The sequence below is a fragment of the Cuculus canorus genome, chromosome 2 (assembly GCF_017976375.1).
Source record: "Cuculus canorus isolate bCucCan1 chromosome 2, bCucCan1.pri, whole genome shotgun sequence".
Lineage (NCBI taxonomy): Eukaryota > Metazoa > Chordata > Aves > Cuculiformes > Cuculidae > Cuculus > Cuculus canorus.
Window position 1 is genome coordinate 113,164,374 of NC_071402.1, and position 12,116 is coordinate 113,176,489.

At 39.9% G+C, this 12,116-nt stretch overlaps 1 protein-coding gene across 4 annotated transcripts in view; it reads left to right on the forward strand.

The window, feature by feature from the left end:
* Positions 1-12,116, forward strand: part of MYRIP (myosin VIIA and Rab interacting protein) — a 221,138-nt gene that overhangs the window by 194,389 nt on the left and 14,633 nt on the right. For all 4 annotated transcript variants that reach the window (XM_054059793.1, XM_054059792.1, XM_054059796.1 and 1 more), the window contains exon 11: positions 2,959-3,198. In XM_054059793.1, coding sequence (XP_053915768.1) covers positions 2,959-3,198 — 240 coding nt within the window. The remainder of the gene's footprint in view (positions 1-2,958; positions 3,199-12,116) is intronic.

Here is a 12,116-nt window from a genome sequence, read left to right on the forward strand (position 1 = left end):
AAATCAGTACTCTCAAGGTGAGTCCTGCCCCAAGAAATTATGTGTATTCATAACGCAAATTTACCTACTGTGGAATAAACCTCTAGGGATGCCAAGGTAGCTCATGGCTTTCCCCTGTGCTGGCAAACGTAGGAAAAAGCTCTTTAAGTTTCCCAGCCCACGAGTTAGGAAAATTCCTTTTCATGTGTTGAAGCTTAAGCTAGAATTGGGAACATTTCGGTAATGGTGTGACACGCAGCTAAGGTAACATAGCAGCTTGCTTCTGCAAAAAGAGGAATATCTCCTTCCTGCCTGCCTTCCCTCCACCTGCGTTCAGCATTTATATGTAAGAACCCTCTATACATGTCTCCCTGCAAGATGAACTATGTCGGTACTTCATGGTACAGCAGTTAGATAGAAACATGGGAAAACACACTCCTCTGGATTGCACACCTCCTCACTGCTCCATTAAATTTTATACACATACTTGTCAGCTTATTTAAACAAGAATAGCAAACTTTTGTCTTTACAGGCTTGATCTGCTCAAATGCCTGCATAGAATGGGATTTCTTTCCCTCCCTTGTAGACTTAAGCCCATTGTGAACTGTACTGTTCCTGCCTGAATGCTGCTAGAGGAAACCCATACCCATGGTGCAGAGCTTTCAGGGCTTGCTAGCAAGTCTTGCAATCTTAAACTACATGTTTTGGTAGATGAGAGTAGGGTTTTGGAGGTGCCATTAAATAAATGGAGATAACCCAGGTAAAGAGGAATTCTAGTAATTAGCTTAGACTAGGTACCTAACTGTAAATAGCTCAAGTTTAATGAGATGTATCTCCACTAAACGTGTTATCTTAAAACACGAGTGCACAGTTTAGCCATGCTTTCTACCCTGAAAATCTCGTAAATTATGATTATTTCTTTCCTGGGTACAAAATGACGAACTGATCGATTCAACAACAACTTTCAGGTTTCTTTTTAATTGTTTAGTGATATGTGAGTATTTGTTGAAAGACATGCAGGATGTGTCTGAAAAAAATCTCGTTACAATTTGAGGAAGTACCATTATGATAAATAAAGATTTTTAATTAAAAAGGTGCAATGACACCAGTCTTCTAAATGCACATAAAAGCATATTATAATGTGTTATAAAACTAAAGTGGAAACACACTGATTTGAATATTGTTCTTGATCCTATTCAGAACAATTTCAATTTGGCAGAAAAGGATTTTCATTCTGCAAAAGCTGATTGTTTGGGAAATGAATGAATTTCAACGTAAACCTGTGGTTTCTCTTCTATTATAGCTAATCATGTACTTCTAAAATCCTAATTTTCCCAAAGGGCATTCTGCATCCTGAAGGTGAGCTATAGAGCAATAATTTAGCTGTGTAACTGCTTCACAGGTAACTGCAGGCAAAAATTGTCCCAAAAAGTGTGAAAATGCTAGATACTACATAGTACCATTTAATGTTGCAGAAATGAGAACTGACATTATGCGTCAATGCATTAAAAGCAGTTTGGCAGTTAGGATATGTGAGAGAGCTGTCAGAGTTAACGTTTCCTGTGAGCACTGGAGGTAATTGGTCCATGCATAAATACTGCTGCTGCTGCAGAGAGAGTAACAGTGCAAAGCAAATCTCCTGTTTATGTATTTCTAAATGAATGGTAGAAAGAACACAGCTTGTAATCTCTCCAGCAGTGTCTGATCCTGTCACAGTAGGAGAGCATAAGGCAAATCAGAATAACTTCCGGAGAATTGCTCCAAATCATCCTCTTAGACCTGCCTGCAATGTGCTTACCACTTCTTGGTCCCAGGCTGCATTATTTATAGCCTCCTTCTGGATTGTTTTGTCATGATTATGCTCCATTTCAAAGGATTCTTACTTTTAAAACCACCTAATTCCACCTTATTTTATGCACTTGACTGAAGCACTGAACAAGGCATCTGACTATTCTGAGCTCTCTCTTAGCAGTCAGCAGGGAGAGAAAAGCATTTCCAGAAGGCAGTTGATGCTGTAGGTGGAGTGGGTTACTCTGGGAGATGCCTGTGTCTCTTCATGGACTGTAGTGGAAACCAGGGAGTACTGGGTCCTAATCAGGCAGCAAAGATCCAGAAAATACGTTGGTATTTATCTCTAGACATTAGCTTTTGGCATAAGCATCAGATATTTTCAGGTTTTCCTGCAACGGCTGAGAAGAAAAAAGAAAAAGCCCCCTTTCCACATCGTTACATGTTCAGCAGGCACCCTGGGGATTTTTCTTTCTTCCATGCAGCCACCAAAGTAAGGAGCTTGTCATGGTTGAATCTGCAGTACCTACCATACTTAACTGAGCCTCTGACTTCTTCCCACCATTAAGGTCCCAAGGGTAGGAAAAGAAGGTGCTCCTAAAGACTGGATTTATTCCAAGGAGGTTGGTGTTTGAAAAATAATCTTCACTGTAAAAGATCCTCCTGTGCAAATAATTAAGAAAGCAGAAAATCTTAAACATCATAATGTAATAATAGAGAGTTCTTCCAAAACTTGTTTCCAGTAGTCTTTAAGAAAAACCTGGTTAATGCTTAAGACCAATAGTCAGGAAACTTGAGTGCAGCTTTCAACTGCAAGCTGGTCACAACTTTGAGATCCCAAGTTATTTCATTCCCACGCTTCACTTTCTTTGCCTGTACTGTGCCTGAGAGTGATGGCAGTGCTTGGAATGGTAAGTGCCATTTAGGCTTTTCTTTCCTTAGTTGCACAGAGATACATAATGATTTTGATAGTTCCCTTTTACATGATGTAAAAACAAGCAGGAAGGATAAATATAATCCAAGAGGTTTTACTGGCATTCCTCTTCAAAGGCGTGGTATTTTTTTATCAGCACGCTTAATGTGCTTTCTTTCTAGCTTCCCTGCGGAGTGCTCATACCTATTCTTTTCTAGGAAGCTGGTTTTTTTCTTTACTTATGCAGTAATTATACTGTTCTTCTAATTTCATTATAGGATTTTGATGATTTATCAGAAACAGATATAAGCAGTGAGGATCAGCATCATAACATCAAGCCTGACCTTATGGGAGAGGAGCTTAAATCCAGGTTATTTCAGCTTGCTGCTAAAATGAGTGAGAAGGAAACATCTTCTGGTGAAGAACAAGAGCCAGAACCTAGAACAGAACCTGAAAACCAACAGGAGAGTTTGTCCTCAGAGGAAAATGGCAGAAGCATTCAGGAAGAATTAAAGAAGGTAAGTGGTCATTGTAAAGCAGTGGGGCTGATATTGTACAAGTGAGAATCCAGAAAGAGAAACTTGTGGTTAGAAAATTACTTATATTTGCTCAAAAAAAACCCCCAAAACAACAGGGTCCTTTACACTGGGTCTGAGGCTGCAACACTCGTGCAGATAAAACTTCAGTTAAGGTGTGTGTTCCTTCCTGTGAGACAACAGCATCAATTCAAATCAGTGAGCTTAGCTTGTGTAATAAACATTCGGCTGGTATTAATGGAACTATATCAGTTTATACTGACTGAGAATTGGCTTATATGTTTTTATATAAAAACATATCCAGTTGTCCTTTTTTCCTCCTTGTTATCCAGGTGGGTTAAGTGGGTTTTTTCAGTCTGGTTTTTTGCTCCTCTACTTTCAGTATCATGGAGTTCATTCCAATGTCTTCCAAGAGTTATTAGACTCTTCTTTTGCCTCTCTATTGGAATATTTTGTGCTTTAAAGGTTTCCAATCCTGTTACTCTGTCAACTAATAGGCCTCTGTGAGTATTCTAGTGAAACTGAAATCCAGTGTCAGTTCTAATAATGTATGAGATCCTCTGTTTGTGCAATTTCACCCTTACAGTCAGATGTTTGATTTTAATGTCACTGCACAGGACTTACCACATGCCTTCTTCCCTTTCTACCTCTGAATTTCTCTTCAGACTATGAGGTGTACTTGAATTTTGGTGCCGTAGAAGCCCAGCACTGCCCCTTGCCAGTCTAGCCTTCTTATCCCTTACATCCGCTTAAACTCATTCTTCTCTGCTGTGTGTCTTGACTCACCCCTTCGATTCTTGTCTGCACAGCAGCTCAGCTTTGACAGAGTTTGTGGACAACTCTCTAGAGGAAATCTGTTCTTTATCATTTGAAAGGTGTTTTGTTCAGATGCTTTAAAGAACTAATACACTGGGAGGTGGAAGGAGGATCAAGTGACCCAGGTGGACAATAGGATGCTGTCTAAGTGTGAAGGAATGTTGTCAGAAAAGTCATTGCTCACCTGGAGTTTAACTTAGTGAAGGACACAAAAGGAATAAGAAAGACTTCTACAGATATATCATCAGCAAAAGGCAGATGAGGAAAAGCGGGGCTCAGTACTGTAGTGACCTGGCAATAGATGACATGGAAAAGACGAAGTTACAAAGCCTTGTTTTCACCTCAGTTTTACAGATCAGATTTGCACCCAAGACTCCCAGGCCCCTGAAGCCTGTGGGGATGTCTGGAGCAGTGAAGATTTACCCTTGGCAGAGGAGGATCAGATTAGCAAATATTTCAACAAATTGGACATATATACACATGCATGGCACCTGAAGGGATGCACTCACCAGAGCTGAGGGAGTTGGCTTTTGTCATCCTGAGGCCACTGTTGGTCATCTTTGGAAGATCATGGTACCTTGGGGCATTCACAGCACTGAATGTTGTTTATTTTGAGTTTAACAAGGCTTTCAACACTGCTCATATAACATCCTCACAGACAAATTGAGCAAGTAAGGATTGGATAAGTAGACAGTGAGGTGGAGTGACAGTTTCCTGAAGCTGGGCAAAAAGAATCATAGAATCATAGAATAGTTAGGGTTCGAAGGGACCTTAAAGATCATCTAGTTCCAACCTCCCTGCCATGGGCAGGGACATCCCACTAGATCAGGCTGCCCAAGGCCCCGTCCAACCTGGCCTTGAATACCTCCAGGGATGGGGTAGCCTCCACTGCTCTAGGCAACCTGTTCCAGGGCCTCCCCACTCTCATGGTGAAGAAATTCATCCTAAAGTCTAATCTAAATCTGCCCCTCTCCAGTTAATACCTTATCCCCACAAGCCTTTATGAATAGCCCCTCTCCAGTTTTCTTGTAGGCCCCTTTCAAGTACTGGAAGGTCACTATAAGATCTCCTCTGAGCCTTCTCTTCTCCAGGCTGAACAAGCCCAAGTCTCTCAGCCTGTCCTGGTAGGGAAGATGCTCCACCCCTCCAGTCATCTTTGTAGCCTTCCTCTGGACCCGTTCCAACAGCTCCATATGCTTCTTACGTTGGGGGATTCCAGAACTGGACACAGTAGTCCAGATGAGGTCTCACAAGAGTGGAATAGAGGGGCAGAATCGCTTCCATCAACCTGCTGGCCACACTTCTTTTGATGCAGCCCAGGATACGGTTGGCCTTCTGGTCTGCGAGCGCACATTGCCGGCTCATGTTGAGCTTCTCATTGACCAGCACCCTCAAGTCTTTCTTTGCAGGGCAGCTCTCAATCACATCATCCTCCCATCGTGTACTGAAAACGGGGCTTGCCCTGACCCAGCTGAAGACCTTGCACTTGGCCTTGTTGAACCTCATGAGGTTCTCACAGGCCCACTTCTCCAGTCTGTTAAGGCCCTCTGGAAAAAGGGTTGCGATCAGAGGGTTGAAATCCAGCTGGAGGCCAGTCCCTAGTGGTGTACCCCATTGGTCAATACCAGGACCGGTACTGTTTCACATCTTCATTATTGACAGAGACAATAAGAGTGTACCCTAAATTTAGAGGAGTGATTGATACATGAGATGGTTCTGTTGTCATTCAGAGGACCTTGGCAAGCTGGAGAAATGGACTGACAGAACCTAGCAACGTGCATGCAGAAAAGAAGTCACCAGCACCCAATGGACTAAGAGAAGGGATTATTTTCCTCTATTCAGTACTGGTGAGGCCAGTTCTGGAGTGCTGTGCCCTGTTATGGGCTCCCCGGTACAATGGACACATGAACATGCTGGAGTGAGTCCAGTGAAAGAGGTGATTAAAAGATTGGGGCATCTATCATATGAGGAGAGGCTGAGAGAGATGAGACTGCCTAGCCTAGAGAAGACAAGACTCAGATAGGTTCTCTTCAATGTGTATAAATACTGTTGGGAGCAGAAGGGAAGACTGGAAAGAAGTGGGAATCAGATTTTTTTCACACATGTCCAGTAACAGGCCAAGAAGCAGTAGGCACAAAATGAAATATGAGAAATTCCATCTATATGTGGAAAGCCTTTTCACTGTGAGGGTGGTCAAATGCTGGAATAGATTTCCTAGATGTGTAAAATATATGTCCTTGAAGATAATCAAACTTGATTGGACACAGCCCTGGATAACCTGATCTAGTCAACCCTGATTCGAGCAGCGAGACTGGACTAAGTGATCTCCAGAGATTCTTCCCAAACTTAAGTATTCTGTGACTCTCTGCTTCTGAGTTATTTAGCCATGAACAGCAGTGTAAATACCTCCATGATGTATACACAACCTTTCTAAGGAAATGAAATCAAATGAAATCAAATCAAATCAAAAGCTTTATCGCCAGTGCTTGTTAGTAGTGTTCAGTTGAGCTTGTCTTTGGTTTATAAAGATGAACCAGCGATATCAAATTATTCAACAGGGACATATAGGCTAGCTATGGTATAATGTGATGCAGTTAACATCCAGAATTAAAGGCTGCGAATAAAACTTTCTGAAATACTCCTATATGGTGACCTGAGCACAGGAAATGGGAGATGTATGTGTTGTGGTGTATTTATTCATCCGCATGCATCTACAAAGTAATGAGTTGCTTTTTCCTCCTCTAATTTTATTATTTATTCAACAGTTGTATGTCTGTGATTTCAAATGATGCAAAGATTAGTATTTTTTTCCCTCAGTAAGATTTCCTTAGGTTTAAAAAAATAAGAAGTGCACTGTGTTCAGCAAAAAGGGAATCCTTGGAGTTCCTAATTCTTTGTTGGTTTTGGATGAAAAGAAGTCTTAGTCTTAGTCATGCATGATTGGACTATATATTCTTCCTGTCTATAATAAAGAAACCAAAATATCCCTCAACTATTCATGGTCATGACTTCAGCAGAATTGATAGCAGAACTTTCTCTGGCTTTGGAGAAACAAACAGGCTGCTTTAATTCCTGTTCTTGACAGTTGTCCTTAAAGGTGATTTAAAATCTTCTGACATGTGCCTTCTCTTTGGAAAAGTGGCTGACCAACATCTTACAATGAAATACTGAAGATGACAGTGTATAATGCCAGCTGGGGCTATGGTAACCTAAAATAAGAAGATATAGCTAAAGTCAGAAAACAGGGAATAACTTTAAGATGAGTAGGTGGCATGTCTCAGTGGAGATAAGCATAGAAAACATTTTCAGGGAACTGTTAATTTTAGATGCCTTAAAAGCCACACGGCCCAGGATGCTGTTTCTTTAAGAAACCTGTTTTTTTGAGAATGCTTGTGTAGGGATTTGCGGATCTTTTGGACTGGCATTTAAGATTCTCTCCCAGACTTCTGACCTGGCCATCAAGTTTCAAATTAGGTATACAGATGCATTAAAATGAGAGCTCAGTTGCCTACAATCTGCTTTGAGCTCCTCAACACAAATTAAATACTATGGTTTAGCCATCTTGCTTATATTCTAGCCATGCTGCTTGACTTTGGTAGCCTCTAGTCTTGTATTCTCAAGCTTATTCGGGAACACATTAGCAACCTCAAATCACAGGGAATTTCTAGTTACAATATACCTGAATAACTTTTAAAAAGACGTGTATTGTTTATTGGATGACTGAAAATTATGTACCTGGTGCTCATGAAAATCTGACTTTTATATACCTGCACCTTTAAAAATCTGGACGTCTGTTTTTAATTGAAGCTGGGAATCTCAAATAATCACATGTTGAGCTGACACTTTAAAAAAGGTAGTCAGTATATTAAGATCTGTAGCAATGACAAGAATTGGAACATCTTGAGTGGGGAGTTAGCTAAAGTTTGGCATGTATATGTTCTCAGTTCTCATCTCAAGCTAAGTGCTTGAATTCCATGTAGCCCTTCAAGAGAGAAGTTTGAAAATGCTGACCTTTGATTTAGTTATTTAGTTCATGTGGAATACTTGAGGATTTACGTAGGTATTAATTTATATAAGTTAATTTTGTGCCTTAGACTTAAATCTGCTTAGACTTTCAGCACAATCCTTTTCAGCCATTCTAAGTTTATGATTGCCTAAAATGGTCTTGTAGAGATTCACAGCTCTCTAAATTATTGTCCTACAACAGACTTTTATTTATAGATAACATTTTATGCTTATTAAGCTACATAAGTACTTCATGGTGTTTCGGTGTATGCAGACCCCTGAAAAGCCTGCTAATCTCAGCAGTACAATGAAAAGCCATGGAGTCCTCTATGCATAGGCTAGAGTTAGCCTTCAGCCCCTCAAGACTTCAGGTGTGGACAAAGCAAACACTGGATTTTGCAGCTGTTGTGTTAGCATCTTGTACTAGCACAGAGATTTGCACAGTTCTTTTTGCCTTGCTTTTTTTGTTTTTGCTATTATGAGGGTTTTTTTATAATTCAACTCCCCCTCAACCACAGCCTAATCAAATAACTGAAGAAAAAAAGCAAAGTGTAAAAGTTTCTTAATGACACTTATCGTGAAAAGTGGTAAGCATGATAAATAGGATGTATTTACTTTTTGCTCTGCTCTATCCTCTCCCCTTCTCATTTAATGCTTTCATGAAGATGAATAGGCTAGGTCCATATTTCATTGGCTACCCCAGAATTACTTTCTAGAAGGTGATTTCTGGAGTGCCTAATGCAGGCTGGATTTTGAATGCAGGTTAACGCTGTGACCACTTTATCTGAAACTGTAGAATACTGTCATAAAAACAGAATAGCCTCTGCCATTTTTGCAAATCACCCTACAAAGCATAACTACTGAAATAGTTGTTAAAACCTTAGTTGTAGTTCTTTGTCTTCTTCTACTTTATACTCTTCCTTGCTTAAGATATACAAATGAGCAAGTGAGTTAAACTTCAGTAGTAACTTTGACTTTCCTCTTTACATTAGCTTGATGCAACATGGTGTGTGCCTGAGGAAGTTCCTTTAATCTATGCATTTACTTTGGCTCAGACTCTTATAGCCAAGCTTAGTAAGTTTGTTTAAACCCTACTGTTTTCTGTTGACGTTGTTAGATGACTAGGCACACAGTAGTTCTTTTCTGAATGACAACCTGTGAGTAAGTTTCTTAAGTGGTACAGTGAGATTCTCTTCCTTGACTGAAACCTACAAGCTCCTTGACAGTATGAACAACAGCACAAAGATTATTTCCGTAAAATATTTATGCCTTCATTCTCTGGAAATATTTTATTCATGTTTTGGTTTATAAAGCTTTATTTTGGGGAAAGTATGTACTACAAGCATCGTCTTCATGTGTATTTGTTCCAGCAGCCTATATACTTTGTTCCAAGAGAGTATACCTTACATTTTTCACCATGTAAATTAGCACTTTTCAACTATTGGTAAAATGAGATTTATATATGTTAGAAAATCTGCCTGGCACTGCTATTAGGCTAGAAGAATAGCCAGTAGATGTGGGTGTGGGTGCATGTTACTGCAGCAGAAGAGGCAGGCAGCTCCCAGGTGTGGTGTATGCTGGTGGCTGTGCCTGAGACTGGCCATGAAGAGTGTAGCCGCAGCTTAGTGAGGGAGGTCAGGCAAGGGAGGGCTCATGGGATTTAGTTACTAGACAGACATATGCTTATGGCCCTGATGGAGCTGGGGAATGGTGTTGAACATGCACAGGGCAGTGAATCCCTCCTGTGTTTCACAGACCCGTAAAGTATCACAGTAGGGTCGGCTGTGATGTTACAACCACATTGCTATAATAACGAGAGAGAATCTATGTCTTCTTGGTGGCTGGGCTTCTGTTAATCAGTTTTGCTGGTGCGTGTACTGTCCTCACAGAAGATGGTGTAGTAAGTTTTGTGATTGTTATCTTGCAACTCCATGAACTGAAAATGTTGCTGAGGAATTCCAGGTATTTTGGCAGGGAAACTGCCATCCAGCTTCATATGCCTGGAGGCTTTAGAAATGACTGGGTAAAAGTTCCTAATGGAGCCAGAACCCCATGACTCACTTAAGCAAGAAAATGTAATAGTGGTTTAAGTATAGTAGCTTTACTACATTGTAACTACTATGCTAATAAAATTGAAGAGTGTAATACAATGGCATCTTCCTGGGTTAAGAACGCAGAAGATATTTGTGTATCGGTTATTTCACATTTTTGGTATGCAAGATGCTCAGAATAATTCTTGTGTTTGATGGATCATGGCTTTTATTATGATGTTAATTATCTGGGCAGTCTTCCAAATTCCAACATTTAAAACTTAATGTCATTGTAAAAGATGAACTTGAACGTTTATGAACTGCAGCCAATCTACGCAGATAATTTTCAATGACAGCAGAGAAGAGAGATTTTGGTTAAGGAAGGCAAAATAGTGCTTTTTAATTCTAAAAGAGGTATGAGACTAATCTTCACATTGAACTAATGGATCCAAAGTTTTAAGTTCTCAGCTCAACAAAGTAGTCAAATATATGTTCAGTTTTAAAGTTAGGATTCGATAGTTTGCTGGACAAGATCAAGAGATTTTTCCCATGTATCTACTATTATTTATTATACTTAATATGGAAAATTAAGTTCATCCTGAGTTTATTCTGTCAAAATCTGAGTCTTCAGTTTCAAGCAAAATAGTTTCTTCATCACTATAAACATTTATTTATGAAAGGTTTTCAAAAAGTAGGCATTGATGTTTGTGCTCCTCCAATTCTGGGACTTTCTGGGCTCAATACAGTTGCAGAAGTACAGGCATAGATAGTCCATCTGAGATGCCCTAGGGCATCCTACAAGGCCTTAAGATGCTAATCCAGAGGAAACACGCATTTCTCAGGTCCATGTCGTACCCAGCAGTGTTGTTTGAAAATCCTTAGATACTTCCATCTGTTTCAAATTGCACCTTGTCTGCCCGTGTTAAAGCAACTGAATCAAAGCCCTGTTGAATCCAACCAGAGGAGTGTAGAATAAGCAAGATTTCAGCTGGGAATGCAGCACCTTTGTAAACAAGATCTTTGCACTCTCAGATTTGATATTGATGTGCGTGGATGCCCAACCCAGCTCTGTCCACCATGCGCACAGTGTGAATCTCTTTGAGTTGTCTGATCACCAAGGATTTATTTACTTCAGAAGAAAAGTTAAAAGCTATTTTACAGATAGGTATAGAAAATCAGAAAAACAGTGTAAGCTGTTGGAGCAAAATGGGGGTAAAACAGACTGTAACAAAAAAGTCACTCTTTTCTTGTATTCTTTTGTCAGCAGCCTGGAGACTGGGCTGTGACAGATGAGCCCTTTCAGATCTAGCTGAAAGAGTTTCAAGCAAATGCTGCTCCTTGGCTGGATGATACTTGGTAACTGTGGTTGTGTCATTACTTCAAGGCAAAAGCAGGCAGTTTACTTTCAATAGACCTGTGTAAATAAGGGGGAATTGCGGTAAGCATACTGACTTGACGCTGGGTAGCGGTGGTATGAAAGGTTTTACTTGTTCCTTTTGGGACAGTGAAGTCCAAGAGAGGGACAGCACCAAACATGAGAAAAAGATTTGGCACAAAATGTCTTAGCTGAGGTGTTTCAGACATGAGCTGACATCATGCTCATGTCTTTCAGACACAGCCATCTGACTGTGGATTAAGTGAGGACAGACCCTTTTGTAACTAGACACATAGTCAGTGTTGAAATTGCAATCACGTAGACTAAAAAACTCATAATAGCTGGCTTTTCTTTTTCTTAACGCTGATGCTAAAGTCTTTTCTGTTGCTATTTTGTGATGATGGAAATTGGTATTTCCCATCTGATTAATTTTATTTAATTTTAAAATGATGTGTCATTTGCAGTACCTGTTTTAATGCGATCTGTTATCCTAAATCCCACAAACAAAAATAAATTAGGCATTGGTCTGTTTAAAATATTTTAGCAATAAATGTAAAATTTAAATTTTATTATATTTTGTGTTTGTTAGTTTCTTTATCCTTGCTGTTCATCCTAAAGTGCTCTGTAAGTCTGAATCTATATAAATGTTAACATCTGTAGCTGTTAATGTAACT